At 39.0% G+C, this 17,888-nt stretch overlaps 1 protein-coding gene across 8 annotated transcripts; it reads left to right on the top strand.

Annotated features, from left to right (window-relative positions):
- Positions 1-72: 72 nt before the first annotated feature.
- Positions 73-16,747, top strand: LOC132260640 (rho guanine nucleotide exchange factor 18). 8 transcript variants are annotated; one of them, XM_059758888.1, is made up of 21 exons: positions 73-361; positions 671-883; positions 949-1,042; positions 5,107-5,325; positions 5,398-5,504; positions 5,964-6,145; positions 6,842-6,965; positions 7,043-7,179; positions 7,922-7,993; positions 8,414-8,520; positions 8,935-9,055; positions 11,267-11,338; positions 11,642-11,807; positions 11,873-12,861; positions 12,924-13,030; positions 13,130-13,153; positions 13,272-14,321; positions 14,386-14,491; positions 14,561-14,675; positions 14,746-14,852; positions 14,911-16,747. In XM_059758888.1, the coding sequence occupies exons 3-21, from the start codon at positions 1,006-1,008 to the stop codon at positions 15,122-15,124; spliced, it is 4,056 nt and encodes a 1,351-aa protein (XP_059614871.1). In that variant the 5' UTR covers positions 73-361; positions 671-883; positions 949-1,005; the 3' UTR covers positions 15,125-16,747. The 8 variants fall into 8 exon arrangements, with proteins under 8 accessions (XP_059614871.1, XP_059614870.1, XP_059614872.1 ...); XM_059758887.1 differs by having other exon boundaries at positions 671-1,042; XM_059758889.1 differs by having other exon boundaries at positions 671-1,042; positions 14,749-14,852.
- The last annotated feature ends 1,141 nt before the right edge of the window (positions 16,748-17,888 follow it).

Genomic DNA, 17,888 nt, shown 5'->3' on the forward strand with positions numbered 1-17,888 from the left:
ACACAGTTTAGCATGGAATTGACACAGTGCCATTAAATTACATCACTTTCAATTGCTTTTCGATTTTTTATTATCAGCGCCAAATACTTTTGCACTTGAGGACGTTACTTGACTCATTTTTGAAAGTTATCCAGTGGCCACCGGCAGAGGGCGGGCGTGTCTTCTTGGCCCCCAAAGAGGTGAATTCCATCATCCCCACCACTGTAGGCCAACTTCAAGCGGTGGCAGAGTAGTGGTCGTCGTCAGTGCAGAAAAGTGCGATTTTCAGCAGGAGAAAATGCCTCGTCGCGTGTGAAAAGTGGTGGAAAGTGTACCTGGAGGTCCAGTGAAGCGATTACGGGTGGAGTACCCTCAGTGAATGGTGCGTTTGGGGTGAAAAGTGGCTGGGAAAAATCCACAGGTTGTCGCCAGTGGGTCGTTGCAATTGATGGGCTTTGGCAGGGCCAGTGAGGGGTTTTCCAGTCCGTGAATTTTCCCCAATTTTTCACCCCCGTAATAGGGCCAAGGAGACGGGTTTTCACGTGTGGGATTGGGAAATTCGGGAAAATTCACTGGAGGCCGCCCCAGCGTGCCACCAGGGGCGCTGCGATCGGCTGAATTCTCTCTCTTTCTCTCTCCGTAAACAATGGCCCCCCATTCGCGGTTAATTATGTAATTTTAACTGTTTTAGTGCACAATAGAGGCACTCCAGGTGCTCCCCACGGTGGGACTCCCACGGGAAGTCACTGTGAGTGGCAGTCACTCGCACACGGCGTTCCGGGCGCTGTCCGGGTGGTGGTGGCGCGCGAGAGGCATCGAAACGGAAAGGTGTCGCACCCCCACGGCCCCCACTTCCGCCGTGGCTGGCGGAACAGGATAAAAATAGAGTGACAGAGACTGGATTGTGCGTAAGAGAGAGCGCCAGGGGTTGGGCGAACAGGTGTTCTAATTAATCAGGAGGCATTTCAGTGAATTTTCCACATTCCCACCCCAAACATTCCGACGCCTCGCCAAGCAGCCGAGAAGATGTTTTCCACGGAGCGCTTGGTCCAAATGTCCTCAGGTATTTATTCTCTAACTCTCCTCTCTTTCTGGTGGCGGTCGCAGGGCGAGTGATGTAATTGAGGGTGCTTCTGGAATCGCTTTTTTATCAATCACCACAACGACTGATTGGGTGGCTCGATGATTGATGATTGGGCGCAAGGCAGAAACTTATTCAAATGGCCTCACGCTGGAGTTCCGTGTTGGATAAGATCTCGAGTGTGTGTGTGTGTGTGAAAAGGTCCTTGAAAAGGGAGGAAATTGCACTAATGGGCTTTCTTTCACTTTGTGCCAGCAAAAGGCAGAGACAATGGGGGCGCCCGTCCTCAACAGCGTCTCCGGATTGTAATGAGTGTGTGGCTCTGTTTGCTGGCGGAACTGTCGTGGTCAAGAAACCGAGAAATTATTCACTGCTTGAGAATAAATTAAGATTGTTATTTTTTTGTGTGTTGCTGTGTTTGAGAGTGTTGGAAAATAGCAGACAAATTCTCTCCCTTTTGATTGCTACAAATGATTGACGAGTTGTAGGTCAAATCCTTGGTCAATTTTCCATTATAAGATTTTTCACATTCCTTTGCCATCGAGTAATCTGGGATGATTAAGAAATCGTATTGGATTTTTCGAAACCCAACACTTCGATATTTGCACAACAATAATAATTGAAAAGCATATGGTTATCAGAAACCGATGCTCGAGCGATGAAACATAAATAATAATGGCAAGATTATTATTACTATTTTTATGTAACTTCTGAGGAGGTTTATTGCAGTTATAGAGAAGAGAGGGTCTATTTCGAATCGATCGCAATTTGTGAAGTTATTCAGATTAAAAGAGAGTTCTTTAAGTGAAAGTCAAAAACAGACCTGAAAATGTGTTTTTATTGCATTACAAAAGAACTCACTGTCCATGACAATCATTATTATCATCATTTATCCTTCGCATTATCCAATTTTCCTGATTTATACCCGGTTATAATGGTTATAATGCAGTTCCTTTTCTCTTATATTTCCCACGCGATTGCAGGAAATTTTATTAGTAATGAACAGCGCGTATTGATTGCACTTGTGGCATCGTCAAAAAGTTTATTATCAGCATTGATTTGCGCGAGAGAGAGAATCCTTTTTCATGACGTGTTCCGGGATTTGCGTTACCTTGACCACCTTTTTTGCGGATTTAATGGTGCAAAATTGTGTGTGTCCTTCATCGATTTTGCTCTCGCTGTGGCGACACTGGTGAAATGGTGGCCAGAATGGGTGGCTGGGAGGATTCAACAGGTACTGTGGATCTTTTTCTGAGAATGCCTGTGTGAGAGGGAATTGTGAATAATTGGACCATGTCACTGGACATCTCTTTGGGCAGGGAGAAGTGGTTTGGGGGAATTTTTGAAATATAGAGTTGCCTGTCTTTTGTTTACAAACACCCAGAAAAGGTGTTCTCGTTTACTCGCCCACAGGGTAGAATCACTTCCACTGTTATTGATTTCCTTCTCTGCTGGCACGGAAAAGGGGGACGAGTTGGTGATGAGAACACGCCACAGAGACAGCAGGAAAATCATCTTGAGACACTCTTCACCCGCTCTTCAAACTCATCCTTCAAATTGAGTGTGTGCAGATTGAATTTCACTCCTAATTCTTCTCCTTCGTCTTTTCTCTCTGTGTGTTCGGCTGTTGACGTGAGTGCGAAGAGTGGGAAAAGCTCTGCCGAAAGACAGGATGAGAGAATGAGATGGAGAGAGTTTTTCCTGCTGGGTGAGGACGCTTTTTCTTAGCGAGGGAAATGGAGAGGATATCCGGAGATGGAAAATTTTGCAGACTTGAAAATGCCAGAGTTTTTCTTATAGTGATTAATTTGAGTGTGTCTCTTTGTTCTCATCTTCAAGAAAGTGTTTGCTTTAGACGAAAGAGGGAGAGAGACTCTTGATAAGATTGTCGCAAGTTCTTTGTTTTCTCATGCAATTGAGATGAAAAGACGGAAAACTTGTGTGATGAACTTTGAGCATTGGAACTGTGTGTTGATGGTGTCGTTGTGGGGAAAACAATGAAGAGAGCACAAGGAGTGTTTCACAGGTGACCTTTTCCAGTGGCAGAATGGCAAGAGAGAACTTAACTTCCGGCTCACAGTCAATGACACCCGCGCAATTTTTCCACCAAAGAAGCGCGCCAAGAATATAATTTTTATTACAAGCACTCTTATGGTATGTCGAGGCTCATTGTTGGTCCTCTCTTCTCGTCACTTCTTCTTTTTTTCACTCCACTTGTGCGTGGCAGCGATAAAACCCCAATGTTGGATAATCATAACGGGGACGCCATTCAATTCAAATGCACACGGCAAAGTCGAGTGTCTCGCGGTGTTTTGATGATTCTGATCTTGAGGTGTATTATCCGCCTCCGCACGGCTCAATGTTGGTCTCTCTCTCTGCATGGCAAAAGAGGAGCAGAGAGTAGTGCTGATGCATTGGGGGGACTTTGGAGGTCGTGTCTTGAGATCCATGAGAGAAATTCCCCGACAGTGTGGCGCACAGTTGCACAGTGTTGATGAATATGGGTCGATTGCCTATCACTCTCTGGGCTAGTGAGCTGGACAACAACATCCATCAGGGGATCCTCGAGTGTAGTGACTGACCTGAATTTGGACAATCTCTTGCCACTCACTGTCGTGATTTTCACAGTTTAAAATGGAGAGAATTGGTGAGAACGATGTGAGACAATTTCATGTTAATTGACCAGGAAAATTTCTTCTTCCACTCCATTCAGCAATTGTTCACAGATGTGAAAAGATGCAAGTCGACGCGGCGCCAAGTGGCCTCTTTTGCCCTCTCATTCGCCGCGATTCTGTAATTACATCTTCACAGTTTCCACTGTGATCTCAATTAAATGTGAATTACATTCATTTACCCTGGGAGAGTTGTTTGGTTGAATGAGTATCAAAAGATTGTTATTGTTGTTGCTGTGTTGCAGAGTTTAATTTTCATCTTCTAGACTGACACAGCTTATCGTCAACACTTTTTCTTCTATGCGTTGATCAAGTGGTTTAATCGAAATTCAGACGGAGCCGTTTGGAAAATGTAAATTTCTCACACCACAAAGTCAAGGAGGTCTGTTGGCTTACTTAATAAACAATAACTGTAAAAGCATGGTGAACGATGATAAGTTGATGATTTAATTCATCGATTAAAATGTTGAGATTTCGTCAATATTCCAAACATGTCGCATTTTCCGTTTCTTTTTCTCTGTCTCTCTCTGTTCACCAATTTATTAATATTCATCCATCAAGTTGAGCGCACACACAAGAGCATTTCTTTTGCACTTTTGAGAAGAATTTAACTCGTTTTGTGCCACTCAATTGTTGTATATTGATTTTTAGTGGGACAAATAAAATGCTGGAGTGAAGAATTTCATGTTGTTGCTCCGCGCGTGTGTTTGTGGCTTATGTTGCATTTTTCCGAAGGTTGAGATCGAGATACAAGATAAATTCCTGAATTAATTGGCTGGTCAATTGGTCGGGCAAAAGCACGTGGACTTTCTTGCATGATTGCGCGCTCGCCAAGTTCAAGGCTATTTTGCGTGGTGAAGCGTGTCTGACGAGTTTGTATGGAGACAAATATTAGCATGAAAAGTTGGTCATATTTGTTTCCTCACTGGGTTTTTTTTCTACTTCTTTCTCTCACCTCCACTTTTCCAATATACACAATATTTATTGCTCTTGAGAGTTTTCAATTTCCGAAGCAGTATTTCCAGTGTTTACCAGTTTTACACTATAATATCTTGGCGTGTCTTCTTTTCCTGCCATTCCAGAGTGTCGGAATGTCAGTGATAGAATTTTGTGTTATCTCAACAAAGGCCGCCTTTTTCTTCTCTTGTTTGTGTAAGAAAAGAGTCTTTAGCAAATATTTCGGAGTGTGTTTGGAATGCAGCAACAGTTAAATGTTTGTGTGATACTATTCCTTATCAATTATGCAATATAATAACACATCGATATTTCTAGCATTAGACACACTAACACTCTCTTCTCCTTTTGCCAATGCGCTCTGATCGCGAAGACGAACTAAACACTGACTGATATACGTTGACTTGTGTTTCTCAACAGATGATGACAGCGATGTAGATCTCGTGGTGGATTATTTGAGTATGAACAAAGATGTGGAGACGACGCAGGCACAGGAAGTGAATAGTGGTGTTCAAGTGAAAGCCACTTCTGGACAGAGCAAGTGTTCCGTAAGAATTAAGAACAACTTGAATAACAACATGGTTCCCATAATAAGTGTGACGCCGCACAGTCCAGGTGCAAAATACAGTGGAATTTTGGGTGAGTTTAGACACTTGGAATGAGAGATTTGTATAAAAGTCCTTAATTAACCCCTTTTGTGATCACTTGCAGAGGATCCTCTGAATCAATTGCAATGCATAAGGGAGAGTCTGATGCAGATGAAGAATCCAGGGATTCACAATCAGAACTTTGGTGCAGCACATTTTGCCAATTCATTGGTAAAGTTTCTTTTTATTGTTTTACAATCATCGACGGGTGAATAGAAAATGATGAAAAGTCAATTTAGTCACTTTTTAGGGGAGAAAATTGAAAATTTAGCTCGAATATCGTTGAGAAATTTGTCCAAATTACTTGAAAACCCTCAAAACACCTTCCAATTGCTCTGTTATAATTATTTTGTAAATATTTCAGTTGATTTTATTGGTATTTATTGAAATTTGGGACTGAAATATGGCAAAGTTAATAAAATGCTGAAAATATTAGTTTCCAAAGTTGATTTTTAACAGTCTTTTAGTATATTTTATCAACATTTCAATACATTCAAAATCTAAAAACCTTTAAGGATAATTCTGAAGATCTAAAATTATGTCTCAAAGAGGCGTTTTATGCATTTTCGATTCACCCTTCGTGATGATTGTGCAGTTGAGATCAGAGGTATAATTGGATCTGTCCTTCAGATGCACTCTTCAAGACTGTTCTCGTCATGTCCATCACTGCCCGACCTCTCGATGGCTCCCAATGCCAGCGGTGGTAACATGTGGCCAGCGCAGACTGCAATGTATGGACTGAATACGGACAGGCGAAAATCATGGACAGCCATTGAAGATCTCACGGAGTGTGCAAAGAGTTCAAACAAGAGGTAAAATGGGGAGAATTTCGTTGGGGTATTTTCTCTCCTAAAGACATAATTATCCTGTTAATTAGTGGGTAGTTCATTTAATCCTTTTGGCAGAATGTGCGTAGGAGGGAGAGATTATCTCATTCCTTGAGAACAAATAAGAGGGATTATCTTGAGTGCAATTAGCGAATCATGGTGGGATTTTTGGGTAAAGAAATTAACTCTTAATTCTCAAGTAATGTACAACAATTGTCCAATGCCTCAGAATGTGTGTGTCCCCTTTCGCTTTCGCTGGAAAAAAAGAGAGGTGTTGGGAAAGAGTGGATTCAAAAATGATGATTGTTACACAATCAACCAGTGGGAGTGGAGTTTTTTTTCCTTCACTCTTCTCTCCGCTCGAAAAAAGTGTCTTGCGACGAGTGTACATTGAAATTTACATGTGTGGTGATTAAATTCGGTCAATTGTTGACTTCTCTCATGAAGGAATTTCCACGATGTGAGACAGCTGGCTCACGGTGTTGAATTACCTCACAAAGCATTCACTCACTTTTCAATGTGTTCCAAAATGTTTGGTAATTTGATATGAATTTCATGGAATTCCTTTGAGACTCTCGAAGAAGTGCTTTGGCGCAAGGGGGAAAAGTGTCTCTCTGGGTGTTTTTGGGTATGGAGAGAAGAAGAGAGTGTAAGATGACAAAGAGGTGTGATGTCTTTCAGTGCTAGCTTGTCGAGTGTGGACAGCGAAGAGAGCTTGAGGGCGGCTGAGCGACTCCACAATCGCTCCAGTAGAAACAGTGCAGGAGGCATTTCGACTCATTCTCTCAATGAAGCGGAACTTGCTGTGAGTTTTCTTTTGACTTACATATTTTGGGGGGGTGAAGAATGGTACTTTTTATCTTGTATTTTTATTTTTTCCAGCGAGACTTTGAGAGGATCCTGGCGAAGCGCAATTTGGCGCCCATCATCTGTCGCATTCCGCTGCAAAAGAGCATCTCAACACCATCAATTGCTCCTGTCAGGAATCAAAATGCCAAAGAGGAGAAAACAGTTCCGACGTAAGTGAAGTGCCTCCGGGGGTTGGTTGGATTTTACACCACACAGAGTTCTTGCGTTTGGCTCTTGCGTTTTCTTATATTAATCCACCTGGCGAATGCGTTCTGGAAGCTTATCCATGTACAATTTTTTATATCTTTTCACCTGCTGATCTCTGAGGAATTTAATTGAATTAGAAGAAGGCTGCTCAAGAGGAGAGAAGTGATGATGAAGAAAGAGGCACCAATTTCATGCCATGCTCGGTTCTTTCTTTTTATCACATTTTTGTGATAGTGTATGGCTTCTGGCCTCTGTGGTTTTTTTTGGGCGCATGATTGGCGTGGTATCGCTAAAAGAATTTAACCGTGAAAGCTTTAATTGGCAGCAAGAGTGGCGCTTTTTCTCGCCACTTCTCTCCTGAGAAATACGTGAAATCATCTGAATTCACACAATTTAAACTCCACAGAAAGAGGAATGTTACAATTATGGAGCGCGCGTCATGCAAATTGACTTGAAATGTACTTGCAAAAAAACAAATAATAATATGAGAACGCAAATGTGATGTTTTTCAGATGATTTCTCATGAGATAAAAATTTGCAATTTGACTACATTTTTTTTCTTACTAATAACACACAAAGACAACACAGTTTGTTTAACTCTTTTGCCAATTCATTGAGATTTTATGCATTTGTACATTATGTGTTTTTGTTGTTGTTGTTTTTTATACGTACCGTTGCTCTTTGAATTGTGTATTTTATTGCTAGATCACGGCACCTTTCTGACAGTGAGGATGAGAATCAGGACGATAGATCTTTGCTTAGTGTACGAGATAAGAAGTAAGTTGTGAGAGCAGCAAAACGCACTCTTTTCTTTTACAGTCTGTTGGTGAGGAAGAAGAAGATGAAGATGAAGAAGATTGTAGAGAAGATGTGGAAGTATGGATTTAGTATTATTCTATTTATTTTCTTTGAAAAATATTTGCACACAAAATTAATTCACACAAAATCACACGCACACACAATTTACAGAAGATAGTGAAGAAGTTCTGCTGAAATGTGCAGAATTTGCTCTCATTAGCTTAGCACCTGCTAATTTTTGTCCACGCCCAAAACCTCGAATGTTTGTGTAATCTTTTTTGTTCTCTCTTTTAATGTAGATGTTTTTGTATTACGAAATATATAGCTTAGGAATGAGATCGAAATGCGATGTGTTGTGAAGTGTGGCTAATTGATTTTTCTGGTGTGTCTTCGAAACAGCGAAGTGTATGCTGATCATCCGGAAAAGCGTCGAAAGAGAGGATCACTGTTTTTCCGCAAGAAGAAGGACAAGGCCAAGGCGAAGGGTCAGTCAACCAACTGTGATGGTGAGTGACGATGCACAGCCAGTGTAATGCAAGGAGGAGATAATATGTCTTAAATCTGTACACAATGTGCAGCACTTGAAGTTTTTAGATTGTTTTCACATTAATTCACAAATTATAATGAATCTCTTAAGTTCCTACACGATATTTCCGCAAGAATCCATGTAAATATGCTTTTTTGGACACTTTTTTCCGACCATAACCTAAAAAAAACTAAAAAGATCTTCCAAGCCTCCGTTTGGAAGCTTTCCAGATCACAAAATCATCTTTCATGAATTGGCAATGAATTCAAAATTACTGATTCACAAAAGAAGAACTTAGGAGTGGAATATTTTCAAGTACACCATTTTTGGCTATTTATCTCCCCCTTGGTGTAATGGATTGTCGTTTGACTGATGTTCAATTGAAATATTCAAGTTTGTGGCGCTGTCATCAATCTGTCGTCCTACAAGGAGCACGCAATTGAGTGCAAGGCAAAGTTAGCCAAGAGTCAACATGCTGGAAAGTCTGGATCGGGCAAGAAATCATCGTCAAACAGGTATTTTAAGGTTTTTTTTCTTTTCCTCTCTTGTATAGATTATGGTGAAGGTTTCATTGATATCCTCAAAAAAAAGCTGATATACAAATAAAGTGCCAATGAAAGGTTGCATTTAATGTGTGTGGGAATGTCAAAGTTTTGAGGGAGGAAAGATGAGAGAAAATAGAAGAGAAGCAAATAGTGTGTGTAAAAGAGTAATTGAGAAGAAGAAGAAGATGAAAAGAAAAAGATATGAAAATGATGATGTGAAAGTAAGTTTTATAATTTATTTCACTAATTGCAAGTGTCGTGCAGATTTGCACGATTTTTATTCTCTATTATCTTTTTTATTATATATATTTTTTCATATTAAATGCAATTATAAGAGAAATGATGATGAATTTTGTACTTTATTTTGAAATAACACACAAGAGCATTGATATATTCTTTAATTATTGCTACCTTAGATGCTTGCATTGCTTCATATACAGATATAAACTGACTATGTTTGAGTGAATATTATTATTTTTTTTATATATTTAGAATATACCTTTGATTTTGATCTCTGTAATCTCTAAAACGACATTATCAAATTGAGAAATGATATTGTTGGTTTTTGCACAAAAAGGAGAAGAAAGAAAAAAATTCGTCTCTGGCGATTTATATATTTTAAATGTGTCTTGTTATTTGAAACATTAATCGTTAATTACACTGTGTGGAATTTTTATGTTATTCTTATGTTTTTTTTCGCAAAAAAAATAACACAAAAAAGAAATCTGAAAACAAGAAGGAACAGAATGAAAGAAAAAGAAGCATTAAACAGACAAATATATACACAGTGAATATGATTCTTCAATTCATCCAATCTGTGTGTAAAATTCAAGTTTGAGGCAAACGTCGTAACGCGTCGAAAAGGTGGAGGAGAAGAGGGAAAAAGGGTGTAGAGAAAAATTGCAAAAGACTCAACAAACAATGAGAGTTAAGTAATTGAGAGTGAAGAAGTTAACACAACCAACCAGGGAAAAGCACACAACAGTTTATGTTATGTTTTCAGTAGAGTTACAATATATAAGAAATATATGAATATGAATGAAAAAAAAAGAATAGGGAAGAGGGCAAGAAGAAAAAAACACATGAACATGTTCTGGTTAATTTGCAATTTATGGACAGAAACAACAAAATTCTCTCTCTCTGATTTATTTCTTTTCCAAACGTACCAAAGCGGCAAAAAATCAATCGGATGCTACTCTCCTTGGCGGCTGGTGGCTTATAAATTAGGCGTGGTCTATCATCACGCTAGGTAAAATAACACTCAGAGGGCTCTTTATGCATTTCACATGGCTCACAATTGATTAAAAGAATCCTTGTGAGTTCGCAACATCGAAAGAGACAAGAAAAAAAAGAGACACTCTTGAGAAAATTCACTCTCGACAGCTGAGAAAAAAAGCCTTTGAGGAAATTCTGTAATACACATTGTTGTTTTATTTTTTTTCTTTCTAATTGAGAAAAGTCATTCCAGTGATGAGTCATGTGTTAGATTTCTCTTCTTTAACTTAAATGTTGATGAGCTGTCTTCATTGTTGATCATATTTCGTATATATATTTCTGTTGTTGACAGTCTCTCTTTGCCTCCCTGTCCAATAATAATTATAATCATAATAATAATATGATTGATATTAATATATTGTTGAGAATCTTCTTCATAGACGTTGAGTCGCTTTTCATTTTGCCGTTCATGTTGTGGATTTTATGCTCTCTCTCTCTACATTCGAGAATATTGTTGTAGTTTCGTAGTATGATCATTTCTTCGCTATCACTCTCTATCTTCTATTCTGCGAGAAAATCACTATTTTTAGCCAACAAATACATCGAATTCTACATTATTCTGTATTTCTACTGTATTTTGAATTCATATATATTTCTGTAGCATATCGGAAAGAAAATACTGTTTTTTTATCACTGTTTCATGCCAAATTTCTCTAGTTGTTAGAATGATGAAAGGAAACATCGTATTATATATTTCTTCTTCTTTTGTGTGTATAAAAACTCTCTTCGAAATTTGGTCTCTCTTATTTCCCTCTTCTTACCAGCTTTTTTTTTTAGCAATGCAACATTTTTCTTTTACGCTTTATTCACTGAACTTTAATTTTCCAGCCAATTTATTTTGCTGTAATTTCTTTTAGAGACTTTAGTTGTTATAATTTGTTCTCTCTTGATTTTTGCTTGCTTTAGCCATGGTACTTCACATCAAGACAACCACTCGAGAGATTACTATGAGCCTCATAGCCACGGTGATCATATAAAGTGAGTATTGCTCGTGACAAGAAACTCTTCATCAGCCTATTCGAGCTCTCTTTCTCTCTCTCTCTCTCTTTTACTCAGTATTTCTCTAATCGTATTCATTCTATTCTCTCCAAAAAATAATGAATTTAGAATGGTAAAAAGTTTGCTAACAAAGTGTTTTTATTGTTCAGTAAAGAGAATCACTGAGAAGTGCAAAATGTCCTGAAATCCTCGGATGAGATGGTTGTTCTTTGAGGAATTATTATATTGTGTGAGAAGATCAGCGATGAGAATTACTAACACGTCAATTGTCTTCTCTTTTAGCTATTCAGATGAAACGCCTCTGATTCGGGATGAATTCCTCAACGATCCACCAATTGGACCACATGATTTGGGAGCTGATCCCATTCTTGGGATGACAATCGATGAGCCTGACTCGTGGAGTCCCAGTGTTCCGCGAGAGGTGGTGAAGTCCCTGAAGGACAAACAGGTAAAACCTCTGGACAATTGATTGTTGGAATTTCAGTGATATTCTCATTGTTGAATGTGTTGCAGGTGAAGCGCCAAGAGCACATCTATGAGTTTATAATGACGGAGAAGACGCACTGTCAGAACCTCCTGGTGATGCAGAAGGTGTTTGTGGACAGTCTGGAGAAGTACTTCAATCACCATCTGAAGTTGAAGAGGATGTTTCCATGCTTGCCGGAACTCATAGAGCTTCACACGGGTTTCCTGCGCAAATTGAAGTTGAAGCAGCGCGAGAGTCACATTGTGGACAGCATTGTGGACATCATGACGGAATTTTTCTCCGGACCGTCGGCACAGAGGCTGAAGAATGCCTATGGAGAGTTCTGTTCCAATCACCGTTCGGCACTGGCGGACTTGAAGTACTACCAGAGAGAGGATCACACATTTGCTGAGTGGTACAAACACTGTCAGACGAATCCGCTGCTGAAGAAGAAAGGCATTCCGGAGTGTATTTTATTTGTCACGCAGCGTCTCACCAAGTATCCACTGCTTATTGATCCGCTGCTGAAGAGTTCACGTGAGGACAGGATTGAGCATCAGAAGCTGGAGAGAGCTATGTCACTGGTGAAGGAGATTCTCGTGGATGTGGACGCCAGAGTGGCTGATAAGGAGATGGAAGAGCGTCGATTGAACATATTCACGAAGATCGATGCGAAATCATATGCAATGTACAAGGATGAGAAGTTCAAGAAGTCCAATGTGATGGTGTCCAATAGGAAGCTGAAGTTTGAAGGTGTGGCAACACTGATGCAGGGCAGATCCAAGATGCAGACTGTCATGGTGGTTGTTCTCTCGGATTGTCTCTTCTTCCTGCAAGAGAATTCCACCAAGTACACATTTTTCACGCCAGAAAACAAGGCGGGCGTTGTGTCACTGCAAAAGCTACTCATTCGCGAGAAGGCTGGCACTGAATCGCGAGGAATCTACATAATCTCTTCGAATCCAACGTATCCGGAGATGTATGAATTGAAAGTACAAAATCCCAAGGATAAGAACATGTGGATTCAGAAAATAAGGTGAAATGTTGTGATTATGTTTGATGAATTGATTTGGGGGCTAATTGTGTATTGTTCAACAGAGATGCTGTTGTTGAGTGTCCGTCAGACGAATTGGAGCCTGATATGACTGTTGAGCAGAAACAGAAGCTGATTGATGCACGTCAGGCGAATGTCAGGGAGATTATCTGTGAGTATTATTGGAAATTGAATGAATCAGGAAAAGAGCTTCAGCATTTTGACCAATATTACCATTTTGCACCTTTCCAAATCGCTTTCAAAATTAAAGCAATGGGAACTAGTGAGCTTGAAGGTACACAAAAAAATAGGGCTAATTTTGAAGTAGTGAAGTAGAATAAATAGAGAATTTATGGAAAAATATTCGCTCAATGGTAACAATTGTGCTTTTTCTCTTGATTCTATCCAAACAGACAAACTGAGACAGAAGGATTTGGAGCAGGCAATGATTCTGGAGGAGAAGATCGCATTGCAAATGAGTTTGTGGCTTGATGGTCAGAATATTGGTGAGAATAGTGGACAGATGAGTCCGGGAGCGGATGAATTTCTCGCCAATTTCGGTTCGTATCGCGAACTCGTGACGGACGACTGTGATACTATTGAGATTTGGAAGCGTGTGTTGCACACAGTCCAGGAGATTGGTGATCTTGCGGCAACACTGTATTCTGCCGCCACAGGATTGCCACTGTCGCGATCGTTCAGCTCTGTGGGTGAGAAGCAGAGTGAGATGTACATCTCGCCGACACTGCCGAAGCGTGCGGAGACATTTGGGGGCTTCGATGAGAGGCGCAACAAGCAGGGAAGTCATCCGTGGCGAGATGCTGTGCTGTCCACACTGCCGACGGGTGTGATAATGGGTCAGAAGAGAGACTCAATGACATCAGAGGTGGATTCGTGTACTCTATCGCCGGCATCACAGAATTCCAAGTGTAGCAGTGAGAATGTGTCGATCAGAGATCACAATTTTGCCGCTCTTCAAGTGTCTCACAATCTGCACACACTTATGTGCATCATCACGCAGCAGATGACGACAATTCAGACGATGCAGGCGCAATTGATGTCCTTCAAGGACACATCGAAGAATCTGTACCGTCACAATGATCAGCTGGAAGAGGTGAGGAATTTGATGGATAAATTGCAGGAGCAGAAGACAGAATTTATGAGATATGAGAAGCAACGCGTGACGGAATTGGATGAGCGTGAGCAAAAGCAGAAGGATGAGCTGAAGAAGGAGTGGGAACACATTAGGGCTGAGCAGGAGGATATTAAGCAGCAGCGGGAGCAATTGTACAGGAAAATGGAAGTTCTGTCGAATCAGGGAATCCTGCTGTCGCCCAATATGGCTTTGCCAGTTACAGGGCATGTCAATCATCCGGATGATGGACATACACCGCATGGGAAGGAGACTGAGGGCTATTCTGACGGCGTTGATCGTCGCAAGGACAAGTGGAGATCGTCAAGCAGTGAGTCAATATGTCTTCTTTTGGCTTTGATTGGGAAATTAAAATATTCTCGTGTATTTTGCAGTTTCCAAGACACATCCAGTGAATTTGCTCAGTGCAACGAATGCCCAGAAAGGTGGCCAGACGAGTGTGAAGCAGCAGCTTCCTCTGAAATTATCTTCAGTGACAAGGTATTGCGAGCGAGTGCTATTGCCAGTCGCTATAGACATATCTAACCTCGTGTGCCCACGCATTTTCAGCACAAAATCATCCACGGAGAGGGCAAGCGTGTCCGGTAGTGCACTTACATCACCACCGAGTAGCAATAGTGCGAATGTCACACAAATGTTTCCACTAAAACTAGCTGATAAAAGAGTAAGTGAAGACATTTGTGGAGATTCGAGTGTTTTGATTGATTGATTGATTTCTTGTGGACTTTCTCAAGCAGGTTCCAGCGACGTCTTCAGTGAGTTCCAATCATTCACGCACGGGAAGCAGTCCTGCTGTTATTCAGCAACCATTGGCGTCTCATGCCGGCAATCCAGCATTAAAGTGAGTGGCATTTGACGTGATTGTTTGCCTTCATAACACAATCCTCTTTCTCGCCCAGGACGAATACATATCCCAAGATTCCGGAGAGGCATCGCCTTCGGAGCACAGATGGTGCTTTCACAAGCAATTCCGGTCAGACTGCGGTGGTGCAGCAGCAACGAAGTATGTCCGTGTTTGCACAGCTCCCATCGACACCGCCGCAGCCGCCGCCGCGTCCCGCCGCCCGTGAGCCGCCGCCGCAGGCGTCCGAGGAGGAGGTGATCTACTTTTGATGCCCGGCCGAAGTGCAGATTTAAAAAAAAAGAAGAAAAAGACAGAGTCGCGAATCTCAAGCACTTGGACGATTCCAGCTATTATATTTATTTGTTTAATAATCTTCCGTATAGAATGGGTGAAATTTAACAAACTTAGGTATTTATAAGTTGAAAGAATGCAATATTATTCATCATGGATCACACATGCAACAGTTTTATTTATATTTAACTATTTACTGATGACACTACTTTGTAAGTTTATATATTCCCTTTTTGACTATTCGTGAACTCCAGTATTTTTTGCGTATGTGGAATAAGTTTTTTGATATGCATGAAATGGATACAATTAGTGTGGAATAAAATGCATATGCGATGTATTAATTTATGAAAGAAAGAAAGTAAATCACAGATTCATCCATAAAATAGTTAATCACAGTGTTTTAGAGAAGAAAAAAAAATGGAGATGAGAAAACATTTAGTGTTGAAGATGAAATGAAATATTAGATAAAAATCTGCTGAATGGTACTTTTTTCCCCCAATATAATTGTTATTCATGTTTACAAGAGAATATGACGTGAAATCACGTAATCACAACTAATATTGATGATAGAAGAAGGAAGAAAAAACTCTAATAAGACTTTATTTCTTTGATGACGTAAAAAGGTGAATCACAAGCAATTCCTAAGCTTTCATTTTTCATATCAGCAAAAAAGTAAAAAAGGTAGAGAAGAAGAAGAGAAAAAACCTCTTCACTTGTGGCGGGAATAGAAAGAGAGAGACAGAAGAGAGAGAGAAAGAGGAGAAACTCTATCGTGATATTTACTGTACTTAAAAAAAATGATGATGAGAGTATTTCAGAAGAACACTGAATTGAGAGTCTTTCAAATTCGCTCCTATATAAATTCTACATTGACAATATTATGCAATATTTATGACAGAAAGCGCAAATCCCGTGTTTTGGCTTCTGACTGGGGATCTTTCTGGTTACTTCTTGTTATAATCAGAAGAATGATAACAGAGATGTTAAGTGACAGAGAGAGAGAGAGAGAGAGAGAAATTACATGATGCAAAGAACTGATGAATGAAGATTTGACGGACGGTAAAGATTTAAACTATTTTTCTCTAAATGCAATAGTCACACTTTAAGAGGATTGAGTCTTATTTCAATGTTAAGATCACATCAAAATAAAATGATGACATAAAGATAATAGAAGAAAATGTCTATTTAAAACTGATTACCTATTACAATTTAAAAGAGAAATTAATCGTAATATCTAAACATTCTTGACAATACAATATTAGTGTTATATTTGAGATGTGTGAAGAGGACATTAAGATGAAGAAGAAGATAAAAAAAAACCAGTGGAGAATCATTACTGAAATATTTCTCAAGTTCAGAATTTTATTCCTATCTTTACATGTTATTATTATCTTTATAATAATTATATGTAAATATTCATATTTAGAAATGGGGTGGAAATATTTACTAGAGACAAAAAGAAAAAAATGTATTAACAAATTTCTCAGACTTATTCAAAGAAAGTATAAAAACAAATAATATTTCAACGTGTTGCAAAAATCTCTCACTCTCACGTTTAGCAAAAAAAAAATGAGAAGCAAAAATCATTGATAAATGTGAAACATTAAAAATAATAATTGTTATAGAAAGAGAAGAAATAATGCTATAGAAATGACTTTTCCGAAGCCCAACAAGAGCAAAAAAATTGATATTTAAAGGAGAAATAGAGGAGAAATGCTGTTATTTTTGTACTCGTCTGTTATTCAGAAAAGCGGAGACAAGGTGAAAAATATTACCTCTTCTTAGATATTGTGTAGTAAAATAGAGAGGGAGAGTGAGAGAGAAGAAGAGCGAGAGTGGAATTGGAGAGAAAAGCTCACAGACAGGAAAAGAACTCAAAATCGTTTCATGAAAACAAGGTTTTATTGATAAAGAAAACATCTCTAAAAGTGCCAAATTGCCATTTTAAGAGAAGAAAAAATATTTAACAAAACTATACATTTTGCAAATTGCTCACAAAATTCATTTTTCAATAGATTCAAATATTGAAACTTATTGAAGAGATTTGCATTTAAAAAAAATGAGAGAATAAAGAAGAGGATTGATAAAAGATAGGCACTGAATCTGTTTTGTGACTTTAATCGTTTACTAGCGTGTAAAACTCAATATTGATGAAAGAACATTTAAAAGAGAGCGTAAAAAAGAGATGTTATATTGTCTAATAGTGAGAAAAAAAAACATGAATTAAGTACTAAAAAAAAAATTGAATGTATTACATGGAAATGGCCTAAAAGACACTTTTTCTTCTAAAAAAAACAACAAAAAATAAGAAAACACATAACAAATCTCATTTCCACCATTTTCGTATTTTCATCTACAGAGAAAACTATTTTACAAAATAATTATTTTTACAACAAAGACAAAAAGAAGATAGTGAAAAAAAGAAGATATTTACGAAGAGGCTGTGTTACCCATTTTTTAATTTTTCTCTTTCCTGTTGAAAGAATAAGACTTGAGCGCATTCCTTTATCATCATTTTATCCCATCCCAATTTTATTTTATTTTTTGCATCAATTTTGTGTTTAGAACGGCATTTATTTACAAACTCACGATCCTTTTCTGTCCATTTCGAAAGAGTAGCTATATATTAATTGCAGCATTAACTTATAAATTAAATTAATATGACTCTAGAGACTCTTAGATTTTGATGTGTATATAGGAAAACAAGAGAAAAGCAAAACAAACAAAATATATATGTTTAAA

Source organism: Phlebotomus argentipes, unplaced genomic scaffold, assembly GCF_947086385.1.
Source record: "Phlebotomus argentipes unplaced genomic scaffold, Phlebotomus argentipes genome assembly scaffold_18, whole genome shotgun sequence".
Classification (NCBI taxonomy): domain Eukaryota; kingdom Metazoa; phylum Arthropoda; class Insecta; order Diptera; family Psychodidae; genus Phlebotomus; species Phlebotomus argentipes.

Coding starts and splice junctions, on each gene's coding strand:
- LOC132260640 (XM_059758887.1), top strand. CDS start 1,006: ATGTTTTCCACGGAGCGCTTGGTCCAAATGTCCTCAG. Junction 5,505..5,963: donor CACATTTTGCCAATTCATTG/GTAAAGTTTCTT, acceptor TCTGTCCTTCAG/ATGCACTCTTCAAGACTGTT. Junction 6,966..7,042: donor TCAATGAAGCGGAACTTGCT/GTGAGTTTTCTT, acceptor TATTTTTTCCAG/CGAGACTTTGAGAGGATCCT.